Genomic DNA, 21,569 nt, shown 5'->3' with positions numbered 1-21,569 from the left:
GGGGCCTGTGTAGAATAGGAGATGTCTGCCATGGGTGGCCCCTGAGAGCCAATCAGAGGGCTTAATATCCCCCACAGCGAGGAGACCTTGGCCCCCTTGCCCCCCCTCAGCACTGAAACCATTGACGCCCGAGTCCACAACCTTTGAATTCACAAAGTTGTCTCGCTCGCTCTTTACTCCATGGCGGTCGCAATGTGGATGTAGTACTACATCCTATATACTACACCACAGGTGTCAAACACAAGGCCAATTGCAAATTTTGTTAACTTAAATATTGTCTAATTATGCAAAAATGTATTATCAAACATTCAAACCCTTTTTTAAATAGAAATAATTAATATGTTTTCCATCAAATTGTGCAATGTAAAAGTAGCAATGGATTTAATGGTGAAATTGTTTTTTACAGCATTTTTCATTAAATGAAAAAATATGTATTTTTTTTTTTTTACTTTAATAAACTATGGTGCCGTTTTGGCATTTACGGTAATAAACCAAAAAATCTACAGCAGTTGATTTGCGGTAAAAAAAAAAAAACACGCAAACTGGCAGCTCAAGTGTTAAAATTTTACTGTAAAAATGCAATTTAAAAAAAGTAATATACAGGACACGTTGGGAAGACTATGTCTCCCGGCTGGCCTGGGAACGCCTCGGGATCCCCCGGGAAGAGCTGGACGAAGTGGCTGGGGAAAGGGAAGTCTGGGTTTCCCTGCTTAGGTTGTTGCCCCCGCGACCCGACCTCGGATAAGCGGAAGAAGATGGATGGATGGATGGAATAATATACTGTACATTTTTAAGTAAAATTCTGGCAACTGAGCTGCCTTTTTTTTTTTTTACCATAAAAACAGCAGTACTGTTTTTCCATTTTACAGTAAGATACACTACATTTTAAAGTGAAATAATTTCACCTCACCATATTTTTAGTTTAAAAAAAATATACTAATGAAATGCATTAAAAAATAGTGTAATAAAAGTGTTCACTGTCAAAATCGGCCCTCTGGGGCCAAACATAACTGCGATGTGGCCCTCAGTAAAAATGACTTTGACCATTACAAGACCCAAAGCACACCCCATCGCTACACTTTGAGTCATTTTACACTATAAGTCGCACCTTTAGAAAATGTCAACTACTAATTTGTCATCGCTCGCCCCACTTTTCAGTGTTAGAAGCCCCCCTGCCCCGGAACCCATTTTTATTTTTGCTGTATCGACTTCTTCCTCTTCCAGCCAAAAACATAATGAGGGCTTCCTGCAGCTGCAAATGAGCGGCTGTACAGTACACGCAGACAAAAACACGGTTAAAGAAGAGATCATCACAGTCACAGATCGTCATTTCTAACAGTTACGATAAGAGTAATTTTTTGGATGCTTATTTTAAGTATCCACATTGTTTTAAAAACATCTATTTTACCTCATTGCATCGACTTTTGTTGTACGAAAAAACCCGGCACTACTCTTCCTTTACTACTTAACATGAATCAGCAGAATTGGTCCAGGTTCCACATCTGTGCGGGCAATTGTTGCGAGGCAAAAATATGGAGCGTAACTATTACAGTCACAGTTGCTGTGCTGTTTCCCCGGCAACCAGATGACTCCGCTGTCTCACACAAGAGGGAAAGGACGGGAAGAACTGGCAGGGACAGGGTGATAGAGAGACTAACTAGCACATTATGAACAAGATGAGACAATGTTAAATATTAATACAGTGGTACCTAAACCTAAGTGTGTTTTGAGATAAGAGCTGTTTCAAAGGTAATTGTTAAGCAAAATTGTAAGTTACAAACCTCCTCCCCATTAGTTGCTGGAGCAAATTCAGAGGTCCCGTTTACACCGCACACTAAATCTGATTTGTTTGCCTTTTAGTGAACCAGATCTGATATGTTTAGCCACTCTAAAAGCTGCAAAGTCTAAACTTTTCACATCAGATTTGGGCCACATCAGGAGGAAGTATACGAATCTGATTGAAGTCTGATCTTTTTAAGTGTGACTTCAGTTTACACGGAAATGCGACCTGATTGCGACTTTTATGACATTTTTGGGCGAATACGCCATCCGTATGCGCGGGGAAAGACGCAGTCTGCTAGCGGAAGTCGATATGTCCTCACTACATCTGGTTTTGGCGAGCAAAGTATTTTATCCCGGCGGCTGCTTTATTTTTCGGAGGGCAAATGTTCGGTACATCACTAGTCCATAGAGTGCAAATAAAATACTATATATATATATATATATATATATATATATATATATATATATATATGTATATATATATATATATATATATATATATATATATATATATATATATATATATATACACACACACACACAGTCCAAAAGCTTGGATACATCTTCTCATTCAATTTGTTTTCTTTATTTCCATGAATATTTACTTTGTAGATTGTCACTGAAGGCATCAAAACTATGACTGAACACATGTGGAGTTATGTACTTAACAAAAAAAAGGTGAAATAACTGAACAAATCTTTTATAGTCTAGTTTCTTCAAAACAGCCACCCTTTGCTCTGATTATTTTTTTGCACACTCTTGGCATTCTCTCGATGAGCTTCAAGACGTAGTCACCTGAAATGGTTTTAGTTAAACTACGAATGTGTATCTATGAATATATACATATATATATATATATATATATATATATATATATATATATATATATATATATATATATACACACATATATATATACACATATATGTATATATATATGTATATATATATGTATATATATATATATATAGGCGGTGAATTGTCGAGGGTGTACCCCGCCTTCCGCCCGATTGTAGCTGAGATAGGCACCAGCGCCCCCCGGGAATAAGCGGTAGGAAATGGATGGATGGATGTACATACATATATATATATATATATATATATATATATATATATATATATGTGTGTGTGTGTGTGTGTACAGTATATATTAGGGCTGTCAAGTGATTAAGTGTCAAGTGTTTAGTGGCCACCAACCACTAGGGGCGCTGCTCTGTTTTCCGCCATACCACGTGGGGTGGAGCGTCGAAAGCTTGGAGGTTGGGGTATGTAATTTTCCTGGGTGCATATGTGTGTGTAAGCCTGCAGCGGGTCTCTGTTTTGCAACCTTGGTGCTCGCAAATGCAATAGCAGAGCCAGTCAGTCCAACAAAAGTCAACAACAACAGGTGTGTGTCCATGAGACAGGGAAGGAGTTTGTGGCGTCTTTACTGCTCTGTCCTCTGGGGGTGTCTCCAAGCACCGGCCTTGTCAAGTCACTTGTAGCCAGGGAAAACAATTCAGATTAGAATTTACATAAATTTAAACTTTCACTCTTAATTGGCTATTTCTGGTCCTCAAATCTGCGATGAAGTGGCGACTTGACCATGGGGGTACGCTGCCTTCCGCCCGAATGCAGCTGAGATAGGCTCCAGCGACCCCCTGCAGCCCCGATTGGGACAAGTGGTAGAAAATGGATGGATGGATGGATGGTCCTCAAATTCATCATACTTCACCATAGAGCAGCCAGTTTCACCAAGATGTGGCCAAAAATGGCAATATTGTCCAAAATCACAATAGTCTGTGTGCCCACAGTTCTGCTTGCATCCTCCAATCATTTGTGGCAGCTTTAGGGTACTCTGAACGGCTGCCAGCATCTTCCAATTAGTCGATACATCAGAATAACGCTTACTCCAATCAGCAGATGTCCTGTTATCATGGTTCCGAATCGTCAACGTCCTCGATTTAATGGATCGCCAGGCAAGCGGCACTCTTCTTCTCCCAAGAGTCTGTCATTTGTCACTGAATTAATTTTTATACTTTTGTGAACTCCACTCTTTTTTTACGGCAAATTATGCTGACGATACATTTTTTTTTTTTAATTCAGTGTATAAAAATTCAGTGTAAAAAAATCTATGCAGAAAGATACAGTGTCAAAAAATTTGCTGCTTCAAAAAGCAAGACTCACTTCCGGTAAAATAAGGCTGAAGCAATCAATCCTGTCTCAGAACCAGTCAATGAGGTGTTGAGTTTACAGTCACGTGAAACGGGTCTTGCAAAGCCGCATAAAAAAAAGCAGTCAACTTGGCTACCTTTTCATTATACAACATAATAAGCAGTGTTTTTAAACTATAGAAATGATTCCAATGGTTAAAATCTGCACAAGATTTCGAACCAAAAAATCTGATATTTGACACTCTGGCCTGCAATGACAAAAAAGTAAGCACTGTAAGATCAGCCCAAAACAACTAGTCTGACTTGCTCGCATTATCTTACAGCTACATGTTGACATAATTGTCTTATTTCAAGCATGGGATGCAAGAAAGTGAGTGTGAAGGACAGTGCTGAAAAGAAAGGGATGATATTCATTGAATTAAAGAACGACATAATCAAAACCATGCCAGAGGGTGTAGCCAACTTACTGAAGCACTTTGAATGTAGCACTGCTCGTCCACTCCATACTGAGGTAGTCTAAAGCCGGCCGAGAATGTTGAAATGATATCTAAACAGTTGTCATTTATCCATGAATACATTTGGAGAAGCTGCTGATGGTGTGTTTGACAAAGTAGCAGCTGGAATGAGATACAGTAGAAGTCCGCTCTTAAAGCTAGATGCTGTAAAATATTATTATATTACCTTATAAAACTAATATATTATATTCTATTTTATTGTTTTTATTCAATAGTTCTTATCTGAAAGTGTGTTATTTAAAAATGGTGCTATTTTGGGGGCGCCAAAAACCAATAAAATTGATTTGAATCAATTTCAATGAGCGACATTGATTTAAGATACAAGTGTTTTCAGATAAGTTGAGGTACTCTAATATTATAATGAAGTTGAGCTCCGAATAAACTGAAATATCTTTCCCATAAGAAACAACATGTCACGCGTACGCGGCGCACTTGCTGCGTGGAGTTGCCACCTCATGGATGCACACGACCAGTCAGGCAGGAGTGCAGGTAAGAACTTGATTTTTAATAAAACAACAGAACACTGACACAAAATGACAAAATAAAGCGCGTGCCTACGCACGGGAAGCTAAAGCTAAAACTTAGCAGGAGACTAAAGTACAAAACAAAAGACGTGCCGAGTGCACGCGAAGCTAAGGCGGAACTTAGCACAAAAGAAACTCTAAGACAGGATGCCAATCGTGACTTGTTTTGTAAAGCAAACAATGGATCAAGGACGAACTAAGGAATAACGCAGGCTAATATACTCAAACAATAATTAGAACACAGGTGTGCCTGACGCCAGAGCAGGTGAACAAATGACAAAACCATGGAAATGAGACAAAACAGGACGTGCACAAAAACAAGGATCTGCCGAGTCTAGAACTAAACATGATTAGAACCTATAAACGACAAAACAATAAACGATCAGCATAGCGGACCGTGACACAACACATGGTCTTGATTGTTTCTGGGTCAAACTGCCAACATATTACAATGCATTTAGTATAGCAGACAAGTTTGTAGCGGTGTTAAAAGTGTACAAATAGGAATAAAAAGTAGTGTATTTGTTAGCTAGCAGCAGGTTACTTCATGGTTCATACAAACCCCAAAACCAGTGAAGTTGGCACGTTGTGTAATTTGTAAATAAATTAAATAATACAATGATTTGCAAATCCTTTTTAACTTATATTCAATTGAATAGACTGCAAAGACAAGATATTTAATGTTCGGACTGAGAAACAAATTTTTTTTTTGCAAATAATCATTAACTTAGAAATTAATGGCAGCAAATTTGGCACAGGGGCATTTTCATCCCTGTGTTACATGGCCTTTCTTCTTAACAACACAACCTTTGGCAACTGAGGAGACCAATTTTTGACACTTTTCAGGTGGAATTCTTTCCCATTCTTGCTTGATGTACAGCTTAAAGGCCTACTGAAACCCACTACTACCCACCACGCAGTCTAACAGTTTATATATCAATGATGAAATATTAACATTGCAACACATGCCAATACGGCCGGTTTAGTTTACTAAATTACGGAATGATGACGCGTATTTGTGGCGTTATTGGTTGGAGGGGACATATTAGCCAATCACCACTTACGGCTAAAAGTCGTCTCTTTTCATCGCGCAATTACACAGTATTTTGGACATCTGTGTTGCTGAATATTTTGCAATTTGTTCAATTAATGATGGAGATGTCAAATAAGAATGCTGTTGGTGGAAAGCGGTGGATTGCAGCTGCCTTTAGCACCGAAACACAGCCGGTGTTTGTTTGTTGTGACGCTTTAACACAGAGCGGTCAAGCGAACATGTTTCTCTACGTCAACCAGCAAGTTTTTGGATGGGAAAATTGTGATATTAAGTCGGCTCTTACCGGCGACTTGAGTGGATTACGCAACTTCATCCTGCATCTCAAAAAGGCAGCTGTGATCTTGGCTCCTTGGCTTCTTATTTTAGAGACACTGGCATTCACCGCAGCCATCCGACTTTCAGGTATGACTATAATACCACTAAAATACTATTAACACAATAAGCAGATAAGGGATTTTCCAGAATTATCCTAGTAAATGTGTCTAATTACATCCGAAACTCTCCCACTGCCGCCGCCTGGAGCCGTCGCCTTTTCTTTTCTTTTTTTTATTTTCATTATGCTTCACTCTAATTTTCCTCATCCACGAATCTTTCATCCTTGCTCAAATTAATGGGGAATTCGTCGCTTTCTCGGTCCGAATTGCTCTTACTGCTGGTGGCTCACATCATAGACAATGTGAGGATGTGAGGATCCCTCACACCGGTGACGTCACGCGCACATTGTCTGCTACTTCCTGTACAGGATAAGTTGCGAACTTTATCGTCCATGTTCTCTACTAAATCTTTTCAGCAAAAATATGGCAATATCGCGAAATAATCAAGTATGACACAGAATGGACCTGCTATCCCCGTTTATTGTGTATAAAACACAAAAAAATATATTCCATCCATCCATTTTCTACCGCTTATTCCCTTCGGGGTGCCGAGGGGCGCTGGAGCCTATCTCAGCTGCAATCGGGCGGAAGGCGGCATGCACCCTGGACAAGTCGCCACCTCATCGCAGGGCCAACACAGATAGACAGACAACATTCACACTCACCCACTAGGGACAATTTAGTGTTGCCAAACAACCTATCCCCAGGTGCATGTCTTTGGAGGTGGGAGGAAGCCAGAGTACCTGGAGGGAACCCACGCATTCACGGGGAGAACATGCAAACTCCACACAGAAAGATCCCGAGCGGAGGAGCGAACCCAGGACCTTCGTATTATGAGGCAGAAGCACAAACCCCTCTTACACCGTGCTGCCCATAATAATGAATAAATAATATTCCAATAAACTAATTAAAAACAAGCAATTTGTCACATTGTTTGCAGAGCATCTTGTCCTTTTTTTTTTTTTCAAAGTTTCGACTTCATGTTGCGACAAGATTTAAAAAAAAGGGGGAAGAGGCGCACACATACACACGTGCCACTTTCATCAGGCACACTTTCTTCTGTTTTGTTTGTCTTAAGCGCATATTCCCAATCACAATTTCCACAGCACACCCTGGCTGGCTGCTGCTCCTGAGGGTGCAGGCAGACACTTCTAGCTGCAGGCTCCCCCACTTCTGAAAGCTGTCAAATGTGTCCTGGGAGAGTCAGCCTCCCTCTCATCATCCAGGGGCTTGTGGACCCCTCTCTCTCTCTCTCTCTCTCACTCTCTCTCTCTCTCTCTCTCTCTCCATTTACTCTCCCACCCCAACCTGATTCTCTCTTCCTCCTCCTCCTCTTCTTCTGTGCTTTCATCTCACATCCAAACTTGCCGGTTGCAACCTTCTCAGCCTCCTCCAAGTTTTTGTCTCCTTTTCTCCTCTGTTTTGTCTCCCTGGTCTGTGTGACTTACTTTTACGCTCTTTTTCCTGCCAGTCACTTTTGGGGTGAGATGTGTCCTCTTTTTGTCCCCTTTAGTCAGGAGTGTCAAAGTCAAAGGACGTCCCACTGTGTGTTTTTGGTCACGTGAGGCAACTCCAAAAAAAACTTGAGCAGTTGACGCTTTTAAATCAGCCACCATTGCTGCAACATCACAGTGTTTTGCTTTATGGTTGAATAGGTGTGCAGAATGAAAAATACAGTGTTATTTTTCCACAAACATGTTCATTACTCTAACACAGGCGTGTGAAACTTGTTTACATTGAGGGCCACATCGCAGTTATGGTGGCCCTCAGAAGGTACATGAAAAAAATCGAAGAATAGGCATAGGCAATAATATAATAATATGAGGTGATTACAATGCTGTCAAATGATATATATACAGGTGCTGGTCATATTATTAGAATATCATGAAAACGTTGATTTATTTCATTAATTCCATTTAGAAAGTCAAACTTGTAGAATGTATACATTCATTCCAAACAGACTGATACATTTCAAGTGTTTTTTGCCAAAAAGGAGATGATTATAGCTGACAACCAATGAAAACCCTAAATTCAACATCTCAGAAAATTAGAATATGGTGAAAAGGTCAGATATTGAAGACACCTGGTGCCACACTCTAATTAGCTAACTAACTCAAAACACCTGGAAAAACCTTTAAATGGTCTCTCGTTTTGATTCTGTATGACACACAATCATGGGGAAGACTGCTGACTTGACAACTGTCCAAAAGATGACCATTGATACTTTAAAGGAGGAGGGCAAACACAAAAGGTCATTGCCAAAGAGGTTGGATGTTCCCAGAGCTCTGTGTCCAAGCAAATTAATAGATAGGCGAAGGGAAGACAAAGATGTGGTGGAAAAAAAGTGTACAAGCAAGAGGGATAACCGCGCCCTGGAGAGGATTGTCAATTAAAACCGATTAAAAAATGTGGGGGAGATCCACAAAGAGTGGACTGCAGCTGGAGTCAGTGCTTGTAGAACCACCACGCACCGACGTATGCAAGATATGGGCTTCAGCTGTCGCATTCCTTGTGTAAAGCCACTCTTGAATAAGAGACAACGTCAAAAGCGTCTCGCCTGGGCTCAAGACAAAAAGGACTGGACTGCTGCTGAGTGGTCCAGAGTTATTTTTTCAGATGAAAGTAAATTTTGTATCTCCTTTGGAAATCAAGGTCCCAGAGTCTGGAGGAAGACAGGAGAGGCACAGAATCCACGTTGCCTGAAGTCCACTGTCAAATTTCCACAATCGGTAATGGTCTGGGGTGCCATGTCATCTACTGGTGTTGGTCCACTGTGTTTCCTGAGGTCTAGGGTCAATGCAGCAGTCTACTAGGAAGTTTTAGAACACTTTATGCTGCCTGCCGCGGACCAATTTTATGGAGGTGAAGATTTCATTTTCCAACATGACTTGGCACCTGCACACAGTGCCAAATCTACCAGTACCTGGTTTAAGGACCATGGTATCCCTGTTCTTGGTTGGCCTTCAAACTCACCTGACCTTAACCCCATAGAAAACCTATGGGGTATTGTGAAGCGGAAGATGCGAGATGCCAGACCCAACAATGCTGAAGAGCTGAAGGCCACTATTAAGGAAACCTGGCCTCTCATAACACCTGAGGAGTGCAACAGACTGGTCGACTCCATGCCACGCCGTATTGCTGCAGCAAATCAGGCAAAAGCAGCTGCAACTAAGTATTGATTGCCATACATGCTGAAACTTTCCATGTTCACACTTTTCAGTTGACCCACATTTCTAAAAAATATTTTTGGTACTAGTCGTAACTAATATTCAAATTTTCTGAGATACTGAATTTGGGATTTTCAGTAATTGTCAGTACTAATCATCAAAATTTAAAGAAATAAACATTTCAAATATATCACTATGTGTGTAATGAATTGATATAATATGTAAGTTTCACGTTCTGAATATAATTACTGAAATAAATAAACTTTTTCATGATATTCTAATAATATGACCAGCACCTGTATATATATATATATATATATATATATATATATATATATATACATACATATATATATATATATATATATATATATATATATATATATATATATATATATATATATATATATATACACACACACATATTTACATCAGATACATTTGAATTTTGATTAATCACAGGTTATTACCCGCATGCATCATTTTAATTCATAATAAAGTTGGCCTTCTGGAGGCAGCCACTACTGCACTGAGGCCGTCAATGAAAACAAGTTTGACACCCCTGCTGTAGCATAATATAATGTACACAAAAATATGAAGAAAAGTCAACAAATGTCTTTCATAAAAACTAACTATATAAGATAGAAGAGCTGTATCCCAAACAAATATTTTTATGATTATTAAATAATGATCATAGTGTAATAGTTTGATCCAAATAATGTGGATATTTTTACATAAAATTGATAACAATAAATATATACACAACAGTGAAAATGTATTTATAATAATAACTAAAACAATTCCCAGAGAAATTTTAAAGGGCTTGCTATCTGTGCCCTGAACCTGTGGCCGGGGGTGGTCGGAAGCAGTCATATTTTTAAGAGGTTGCCGAGTGTTTGAATTTGAATTTGAGAGTTTCAAGTGTAACTTTAAAAATTGACGTGCACCGCTAGCCTAAAACGTGAGCATGCTTATATCAAAATGCTAACATTTAACATGTGTCCAAACGTTAGCATGATAAGAGTTAGCATGTTTCATATACCAAATTATATGACTCAGAGGTGTATGGCAGCGAAAATAAAGACACAAGTGTAAAATTGGATGAAAAACTTAGCATGCTTAAGTAGGCTTGCCAGCATGCTATGATTTTCATGCTAATAGTTAACAAATCTTACATACCAAGTTATGTGACTCTGGTGTAAAGGGTTGCAAAACTAGCTAAAAAAGTTAGCCTTAGTAATTAGAGAAAAAAAAAAGTAAAGTTAGCTAAAAATCTAGCACATTAATGTTAGCGTGCTAGCATGCTAAAGTTAGCGCACTAACAGTTAACAAGTGTCGTCAAAACTTTTTAGCCAGGGTTAAAGTAGACAAGTGTGTGAACAAAATGAGACGTCCAGCACCGAGCTACGTAGAAGCATGGCTGAGCTACAAGAGGAGGTAATCTTGTCTTTTTGGCGTTTGTCTCAGAGCAATCGTCCATTAAAATGGATGTACCCATTCAATGTAATGTTAGTATGCTAGCATGCTATAATTAGCATGCTAGCCGTTAAAAGGTGTCACATACTAAGTTACATGACTCTAGGGGAAACGGTTGCAAAATTAGCAAAAAAAAGCTAGCACTTTATTTTTAGATGCTAATGCAAACATGCATACACTTAGCATGTGTGAAAAACCAAGTTATATGACTGTAAGGTGTACGGCTGCTGAAGTAGACAAAAAAGCGTAACATTTGCAAAACAAGTTAGCACTTTGATGTTCGTCTGCTCGCATGCTAACGTTAGCACGTTAATAGTGGGCTTGTGGTTCGAGTGTCTGCCTTTAGATTGGGAGGCTGTGAGTTCAAAGTGTTTGTGTGACAATCATTGGAACTTTAACTTTAACATGTGTCACATTCCAAGTTATATGACTCTAGTGCAGTGGTTCTCAACCGTTTTTCAGTGATTTACCCACCGTGAACATTTTTTTAATTCAAGTACCCCTTAATCAGAACAAAGCATTTTGGGTTGAAAAAAAGAGATAAAGAAGTAAAATACAGCACTATGTCTTAAGTGTCTGATTTATTAAATTGTATAACAGTGCAAAATATTGCTCATTTGTAGTGGTATTTCTTGAACTATTTTGAAAAAAAGATATAAAAATAATTAAAACTTGTTGAAAAATAAACAAGTGATTCAATTCTAAAGATTTTTACACATATAAGTAATCATCAACTTAAAGTGGCTTTTTGGGGATTGTAATAGAGATCCATCTAGATTCATGAACTTAATTCTAAACATTTCTTCACAAAAAAAGAAATCTTTAACAGCAATATTTATTGAACATGTCCACAAAAAATCCAGCTGTCAACCCTGAATATTGCTTTGTTGCATTTCTTTTCACAGTTTATGAACTTACATTCATATTTTGTTGAAGTATTATTCAATAAATATATTTATAAAGGATGTTTGAATTGTTGATATTTTTAGAATAAAAAATAAATAAATCTCACGTACCCCTTGGCATACCTTCAAGTACCCCCTGGGGTAAGCGTACCCCCATTTGAGAACCACTTCTCTAAGGAGTATGGCTCCGGAATTAAGACAATAAAGTGTAATATTAGCTGGAAACGTTCTAACGCTAATGTTAGCTTACTAGTATGCTAACGTTAAGATGCTAGCACATGACTGGGTAAGAAGAAATACCAAAATGCAGTATTTGTTGGTGTAGACATAGAAAGTAGCAACAAAGCGCTAGCATAAAACGTTAGCAAGCTAATATGAGAGACGCTAGCAAAAAATAAGCTAGCATGCTAATGTTCTTACAAGACGTAAGAGAAGTGTGCGGAACCATAATCAGAATCAGAATCATCCATCCATCCATTTTGTACCGCTTATTCCCTTTGGGGTGGCGGGAGGTGCTGGTGCCTATCTCTTCTCCAATCGGGCGGAAGGCGGTGTACACCCTGGATAAGTCGCCAACTCATCGTAGGGCCAACACAGATAGACAGACAACATTCACACTCACATTCACACACTAGGGCCAATTTAGTGTTGCCAATCAACCTATCCCCAGGTGCATGTCTTTGGAAGTGGGAGGAAGCCGGAGTACCCGGAGGGAACCCACGCAGTCACGGGGAGAACATGCAAACTCCACACAGAAAGATCCCGAGCCTGGGATTGAACCCAGGACTACTCAGGACCTTCGTAATGTGAGGCAGACGCACTAACCCCTCTGCCACCGTGCTGCCCAGAATCAGAGTCAGAAATAGTTTAATAAACCCCAAGGGGAAATTAAAATTTTCAGCACAATCCCATTCAAGATCAGACCAAAATGACAGGGAGAAATAATAAAAGGTGAAGTATGAGCAAAAATAATAATATGGGTTGCTTGCATTGCAGCAGGCCCATAATGATAATAATAATATTGATAATAATACAAATCTGCATTGTAGAAGTGTAGCTAATATTGTATAAGTGAGCTCAAGCTTTGAAATCTTTAAAAGGCTGGTTTGTGATGTTTAATGCAGGTCAGTTAAGGTGAATAAAAAATGGTGTCTCATCTTAAATGCAAGATGCAGGGGAAAAAAAAGTAGGACTCGCAGTACACAGACAGTCTTTGCTGCATTGACGATTCCACGCATATTAATTAAGACTATAAAGTATGAATTATCCTTCTTCACTTGACGGCTGAACTTGAAATGCACTCGACTCATATCCTTCACTCGGGCTGTCCCCTGCATCTCCAACAGAGGGAGGCCTGCTCTCCTTTTTAACCCATCCGTCTGTCTGCTCTGCAACCAGCGTCCTTAGGGTGTCTGCACCCCGCCCTCCATCTCCCAGCATCCCTCTCTCTCCTGATCGATATGACCGCAGAGGGAGAGCGGGCAGGCGAGGGGGGACGGTGGACCTGTCTGTCAAAGCCGACGGTGGAAAATGAAGGCTCGGATGAAAGAGGCATGCTCTGTATATTAAATGCCCGCACGTCCCCCGCGAGGGCGGGACGGGCGACGTAACAATTGAGACGTAAAGCTAAATATGCGAGTAAGACAAAGGAGGAAAATAAGGCAAAATGGGAGCTAATGATGTTAATTGATGTTTTAAGAGCTGAAAGGCAAAGAGAAGGAAATGAGCTGAGAACTCCAAAGTGCAAAGAAGACTAAAGAGCTGAGGCGGGGAAAACTAGTGAAGAGCCCAAGTTAACGACTTTGCAGATTTCATTATGGAGATAGTTAACCCTGTTGACACTGAAGGAGGGCGCTATTGTCTCCAGAGAAGCGCGGTCCTTCCACCTCCACGCGCCGAGACAGATGAGATCATTACAGCTATCAGCACCACTGCCATCCACAATTAGCACATGTCCTCTTCTCCCGGCCGCCCACAAACACCACCTCCGCCTCCTCCTCCCCATCTTCTTCCCGCTCGTCTTGTGATGTCGTTCCCTCACCTCGCGACACTCGCAGCGGCCTTGATATTGGACTAAATAAGGAGCTGCATGCGGCAAACTCTTCCTGCTTTGACCTTTCCAAACTCATTTAGAGTCCATTTGCATTCCAACGCACGCAGGCCACACAGCTTGGAGATGCTTAGGGTGGAATGGAATGGCATCTGACGTGCAAAGCTGTCAATATGTTCACTAGATCAAAGGTTCTCCAACTTTTTACCACTTCAAACATTTTTACTCGGCTAACTCTGCATGTTGTAGCGCGGAACGTGTGGCTTCTACTGGTGGGTACTGTATTTTCCCGACTATAGGGCGCACCAGATTATAAATCGCACTGCCGATGAACGGTCTGTACTTTTTTTTCCATATATAAGGCGCACCGGATTATAAAGTAGTCATATTATGTTTTTTTTCTAAACACTAGTGGTCTACACAACATGTAATGGTGGTTGCATAGATTATGTTTTAAAGATCATCTTCAAGTCGCTTTCTGACAGTCGCTTCAGGATGCACAACTTTGTGGACGGTCTTATTTACGTGGCTCACCTTCGACAGCTTCTTCTCCCCGTCATCTTTGTTGTAGCGGTGTAGCGTGCAAGGACGGGAGTGGAAGAAGTGTCAAAAGATGGAGCTAACTGTTTTAATGACATTCAGACTTTACTTAAATCAATAACAGAGCAGCATCCACTCATCCGTGCTTCACTAGTGCAACAACAACGCCAGAAATGTGTCCCGTCTAAAAACGTCCGACCGGAACTCTCTAATAACTAAAGTTCCTTGGGTGAATAATGTAAACTCACTACACCGGTATGTTTTAGCGCTTTCATGGCGAGTTTATCGAGAGATATAAGTAAGCACTTCACACTACTTTATATTAGAAATAGCAACAGTGGAGGGTGAATACTTCTTAACAAGAAGATAGAGAAAAAGAAGAAGCATATCGCCTATGGTTTTTTCAGGATTTATGCAGATCGCAAATACAGATTAGCAGGTACCAGAAGGTGAGAAACATTGCTTTTGTATTAATGTTGGGAAACAAAGCGCCAGATAATATGTCTTACCGTATACACACACCATAATAATACTTATACATCGAAGCACAGTACAATCCATCAAGCGGTGCGGCTTCGTAGCTTACCAAAGCCGTACTAAAACATTTTGATGGATTTTTGAGCGCTGTGTGTAAAGTTCTATATTTTCAATGGAATGTATACAATTTGGGTGTTGTTTACTTGAGTCACATTGCAGTCTACACATATCTCTTGTGTATGATTCCCATTACATTAGAGTCTACACGTATCTCTTATGTGTGACTGCCATCTACTGGTCACATTTATCATTTCACCATGGACCAAATAAAGTTACTTCAAAGTCGGTAAGCAAAACCAGAATTATTCCGTACATTAGGCACACCGGGTTATAAGGCGCAATGTTAAGATTTGAGGGGAAAAAAGGATTATAAGTGCGCCTTATAGTCTGGTAAATACGGTAATTTGATGGGGGCACATGGGGCAAGTTGGATGCAATATAGCATATTTGTATTTGTCTGAAACGTACAGTGGAAGCTTGATTTACCAACCCCTCATTGTACAAACTCTTTGATTTACCAACCACAACCCGACCAAAAATATGCTTTCTTGTACGAACCTTGTTTCAGAGTATGAAAGTTTCATCAACCCTTTGTGTGCCTCGCAGTGCAGCCATTTTGTGCAGGTTAATTGCTCAACAACTGTTGTTCGCTACTGTGCTAATTGCACAGTACAGTAAATATTTTCTCTCGTTTTGCTGGTTTGATAGATTGGTAGATAGTACTTTATTGACTCATTCAGGAGATATAAGTAAAAAAGAAAGCAACGGACGAGCAGGAAGCCTCCACAGCGTTGTTGACACTGCCTCCTCCCCTCCCCTTTCTCCTGGTAGTTACGTACTTAACAAAAAAAGATGAAATAACTGAAAACATGTTTTATAGTCTAGTTTCTTCAAAATAGCCACCCTTTGCTCCGATTACTTTGCACACTCTCAGCACTGAAAGTCACCTGAAATGGTTTTCACTTCACAGGTGCGCCTTGATTGGTGGAATTTCTTGCGTTATCAATGGGGTCGGGACCATCAGTTGTGTTGTAAATGAGAAAATGTGTCCAAACTTTTGGTCTGTACTGTATATGACGTCACACGAGGCGTCTCTGGCTTCTGACAAGTTAGCAGTCTAGCTATGTTGTGATGCCCGCTATATCATTAACACAGATTAGAAATATTACATCTCTAACGAATATGCAGATGTTAAATAGCACACAGCATCAGGAAAATATATTCGATGACGCTACGACCAAGAATGTATCGGAGCAGATGCAAGTCCGAAGCAAAGAAACAATGACGGCTGAGAGTTTTTTAGAAGGAACTTTTGGACTGAGAATCATGAAAAAAAGACTTTTGAGTTCATTCATAAGGCAGCAAATGCTCTGTGGATTGATGGAAGGAGTTTTAATCCAAAGGAAAAGAGCGTTCCAAACGAAGTTGGTTATTATTTTTCTGGACTATCTTGTCAGTTGCGTGGAATACAGTTATTGTTAATCAGTTTGTAAATGCTGCGTGAAAAAGGGTTTGTTTATGCTTTATTCTTTATCTTGTAATTATAATATGTGTGTCATTCGCTTCCATATTTCAGGAGTTCCATTTCTTTAGTTACCTTATTAAAATGATGTCTGTTTCTTTTTTCAATTGATGCACTGGAAAATGTTTTGTTATTGTAATTCGAGATGCAAATAAACAATCTCCGCTTCATTACAATTGTTGCTGTTTTTAATGATTGAATGGTATCTGCTTCCGGGTTATATCCCGCGCCTTTAGGCTGTCCCCCTGGCCGCACAGAGATTTAGTTTCCAATCGCATAATCCAGGTGTGTTCATCCGACTTTTCAAAAAACTAACACAATCGGATTAAGGTGTTTCCATTGGCGGAAGAATGGTTAAAAATAATTTACAGCCGAACCATTCGAGAAATCGGACTAATTTACTGCATGGACACGTACTGACTGTGTGTGCATGTCGGCAGGTCGCCTGCAAACATGGGACAGTTGCATTTTTTTTTCACTTTGTTATTACCAGTAAATAAAACGTTGATCCATTACCCCCTTGATATGTTTGTTTGATATACAGTACTCTACAGTGCTTTATAGTGTGTTTAAAGTGTACAAATGTTGACTAAAATATGGACTTTTGTCATAATTGGATCTCCCCTTTTAAAGCATGGAATGCTCCTTTTTTTTTTGTTGTTCTAATGGCTTGTCTGAATATACTGAGGAAACTAGAATTGAAGATTAACAATTTATTCCACAAGTGGAGTAAGAACAAACAGCATCAATACCAACGCTGGAGCGTAGAGCGTGCCTTACAAAGTCTGGAGCGCTCTCCCTTGCTGCATACACACTTCTGTTCACCTTGCTGCCCCTCCATGGCAGAATTGTTTGGACATTGTCCAACAAAAACAAAAGATAACCCACTGTAAGCATGTGTTTTGGACACACACACATTCATCCACTCTCCCTTCTTGTTCCTGGCACCTCTTCTCACCATCGAAAACAATTAATATGTTATGTGCGTGTATTTTCAAAGATAAAAACACAGGGTGTACTCCTTGTGTTTGGTCCTTGAATATACGAAAGTGAACAAGAAGTGAGTCTCCATGTACATTCATATTACACTGGAACTTATTATTCCTATTTACATTGTTTCTTATAAAGAAATATGCTTCAATACACAAACAGTTCTATTTACAAACTTTGTTCAAGAACTAATAAAGTTCGTAAGTTAGGTTGTGTTTTTTTTTGGTGTAAAAAAGCGCCTTGTCTCTGCCACATTGTTATCCGTGCTAGATTATAGTGATATGTTTTCATATGAATGCTACTCATTCCTGTCTTCAGATGGTGGACTGTGTCTACCATACTTCTCTGAGGTTCATCACAAAATGTAGAGCCATGACACACAACTGTGACTTGTACTCTCGGTGGGATGGCCTTCCCTGTCCACAGGGAGACAGTTAGTAAATTTTTATTTACGAGGCTCTTCTGGGACTTATACCAGATTACATTTATACATCGATACACAGAGAAGTATGAACTCTTATGTACTGAGATGCTGTCCCTTTTGCTCACACTGAGCTAGGGAAACCAGCTTTTGTCTATGCAGCTCCTTTTGCTTGGAACATGTTACCAAAAGACTGGAAGATGACTGAATTTTAATCCTTAAATGCTTTTAAATCTAAACTGAAATAATTTGAAGGAGCCTCAGTTATCTGCAACTGTTTTACTTGATGTCCATCCTGTCATTTTAATGTGTAATGTGAATGTAATTTAATGTTTAACTTTGCTGCCTCTTGGCCAGGACTCCCTTGAAAAAGAGGTTTTTAATCTCAATGGGATTTTTTTTCTGGTTAAATAAAAATAAAAATAAAAAAACTTGATAGTAGTATTAGGTAGATCCTGCGTACCAACCTCTGCGCACACCACAGTTTCACAATGAATGACCTAGGATAGATGCTAACATCTACAGTTAACATGTACTGGCCTGACCAAGAGAACTCTGAGAAAACCTTGAATTTGACTCAAAATTTGGTGCAAAAATGGAACAAAATTCCAGAATGTGAGCAAAAAAATAGAAGACCAGCGGTTGATTAAACTCATGTTCCACTTCTTGTTCTTTCAGCAGTCATAATTGCGGCCAACAGGCATTAGACTTTAGAGACTAATAGGTAGACTTTCGCAAAAGTAAATAATTTTTACTATTTCTATTACATGTCAAGCTGCAACAAATTAGTCGATAAAGCAAGCTTTAACAATTCAATTGATTGAGTAGAATTGATTGTTGATTAATCACGTTTTAAAGCAATTGAGGCAAAATAAAGTGTACTACTTAACTACGACCAGCAAAGGCGCTATCGATTTCATTGTTTGCTGACTAACGAAGGCAACATGGTGTCACCTCTAAGCAACCAAGACTATGGCACGCTTCTGCTGGGCAGCGTTAGTATCTGCTCAGCATTATACTGGCATGGAAACAGGGGCTCAGAACATTCTCCTAACCCTCGACTGCAACTCTACATACACACTGAATAGAGTGAGTTAACCCAGGTTAGATTGAGTTAACCCAGGTTTACTCAGGTAACACACTGCTAATGCTATTTGATTAAATAATTGAAATCAATGAAAACATGCTGGTGGAAAATGATGGTATCTAAAATCAACATTATTATGACCTGTAGTGTCCCCTAAAAACTAATCCATTGATTCATTGAAATGTTCATTCCTATTATTTCTAATGGAGTGGAAGTAGAATATAGACTTACCTGTGAAGCAGACGGGACACTTGAAGGTTCCGCCCATTCCCTCAAAGCTGTGCTCGATAAGGTGACATTGAAGTTTGGCCGGTGAGTCGAAAGACTGACTGCACAGTTTGCACTCGTGGTTCAAACCCTCCTCTGTAAAACAAAAAAAGACAAAAAAACAAGTTCTATGAATAAACAACACAATACTTTTACATACACAACTTTTTTTTTTTTTTAACTATTTGAATCCAGTCCATGCAAACTTCCATGTACATATTTGTGATTTTTACTTCAATTTTATTGGGCCATATTTGTTCATGTGGGTGTCAACATTTGCTGACGGCAGTCAATCTACTAGAAATAATGACAAAATAGGAAACATTGAGAACCCAAGAAGGAAACATCGAGAACACAAAAGAAGGAAACATCAGGAAGACAGGAAGGAAATATGGAGAACCCAAAAAAAGGAAACATCAAGAACACAAAAGAAGGAAACATCTAGAACACAAGGACACATCAAGAACACAAGAAAGAAACATTGAAAAAATAAAATAAGAAAACAATTAAAACATAAAAGAAGGGAACATCGAGAACACAAGAAGGAAACATTGAGAACACAAGAAAGAAACATTGAGAAAACAAGAAGGAAATATCAAGAATACAAGACAGAAACATGGAGAACACAAAAGAAGGAAACATTTAGAACACAAAAAAAGGAAACATGGAGAACACAAAAGAAGGGAACATGGAGAACACATGAAGAAAACATGGGGAGCACAAGAAGGAAACATTTAGAACACAAAAGTAGGAAACATTTAGAACACAAAAGACGGAAACATCGAGAACACAAGAAGGAATCATTTGAAACACAAAAGAAGGAAACATTGAGAAAAAATGAAGGAAACAGTTAAAACAAAAAAGAAGGAAACACCGAGAACACAAGAAGGAAACATTGAGAACACAAGAAGGAAACATTGAGAACACAAGAAGAAAACATGGAGAACACAAGAAGGAAACATGGAGAACACAAGAAGGAAACATCAAGAACACAAGAAGGAAACATCAAGAACACAAGAAGGAAACATCAAGAACACAAGAAGGAAACATCCACTATAATCTGATGAAATAAAATGTTTTGAAAATAAACCACAATGACGACAACGCAAAATTATTCAAAAAGTAAAATGGTTGTTAATGTATTCTAACAAATATTAGAATAATATTAATATGACAATAAAGTAGTAAACCAGATGGATGCTGAATTACAAAATGCATTTACAAAATGCAAACTCAAATCATCACCAGAAAAAATGAAGTCTCTGATATGTGCCAACAATTGAAGACCTTTCAAGAAGATATGCGCCAACAAATGAAGACTCTTCAAGAAGACAACTACATGCTGTGGAATATCATAGATGAAATGGAGCAGGATAAACGAATGAATGATATCATCGTGACAGGGCACCGAATTAAAACAAGATCCTATGCGAAGGCTGTGAATAATGTAGGTGAACCAGATGAAATGGATCTTGTCTTGGCATAACAGCAAGTGGTCAACTTTCTGCAATCAAAGGAAATTGAAATCGACATTTATACCATCGAAACATGCATCTCACTGAACAGAAGAGACAACAACGCCACTCCAGTCGTGCTCGTGAAATTCGTAAACAGAAAATCTAAAATGGCATTGCTGAGACAGGGAAAGAAGCTGAAGGGAACAAATGTGTACATGAATGAGCATCTCACTAAACGTAATGCTGGAATCGCCAAGAAAGCACGCGACTTGAGAAAGCAGGGAAAAATCCAGGGAACTGGAGCGCCAACTGTAAAATCTACATCAAGCTGAATGGAGGTCCAGAAGCAAGAGTAATTGTTGTCAATGACATCAAAGACCTGGACAAATTTTAAGTTTACACAGCTTCCACAACAACGATGGTAATGGACTGACAGAAAACAAGCACCTAAATTCAACATCAACACTACTACGCTGCAAGGGACGACTAAAAAAGAAGACTTAGATTCAGGACTGCATCCATCTACACTTATAGAGATTATTGAAACGACATCAAAGATTGTTGAGCAAGGAAATATGGAACTACAAAACTTCTGCAACAAAGAGCACAAAAAACAGGATTCGGAAAACGATATAGATCCAAATACAATTTTTTTCCCCCACATTACTAATAATTGTTTTTATTACACAGATGAGCAATACAATAGCATCATTAAAAGTGACAACAAATTGTCAATTATTCATTTTAA

At 39.2% G+C, this 21,569-nt stretch overlaps 1 protein-coding gene across 8 annotated transcripts in view; it reads right to left on the bottom strand.

The window, feature by feature from the left end:
- LOC133568406 (zinc finger protein 521) overlaps window positions 1–21,569 on the bottom strand; it is a 293,495-nt gene that overhangs the window by 44,323 nt on the left and 227,603 nt on the right. For all 8 annotated transcript variants that reach the window (XM_061920306.1, XM_061920307.1, XM_061920308.1 and 5 more), the window contains one exon: window positions 19,329–19,460. In XM_061920306.1, coding sequence (XP_061776290.1) covers window positions 19,329–19,460 — 132 coding nt within the window. The remainder of the gene's footprint in view (window positions 1–19,328; window positions 19,461–21,569) is intronic.

This window comes from Nerophis ophidion, linkage group LG14 (assembly GCF_033978795.1).
Source record: "Nerophis ophidion isolate RoL-2023_Sa linkage group LG14, RoL_Noph_v1.0, whole genome shotgun sequence".
Classification (NCBI taxonomy): Eukaryota; Metazoa; Chordata; class Actinopteri; order Syngnathiformes; family Syngnathidae; genus Nerophis; species Nerophis ophidion.
The sequence above is the reverse complement of the archived record's forward strand: the minus strand, read 5'-3'. Positions and strand labels throughout refer to the sequence as shown.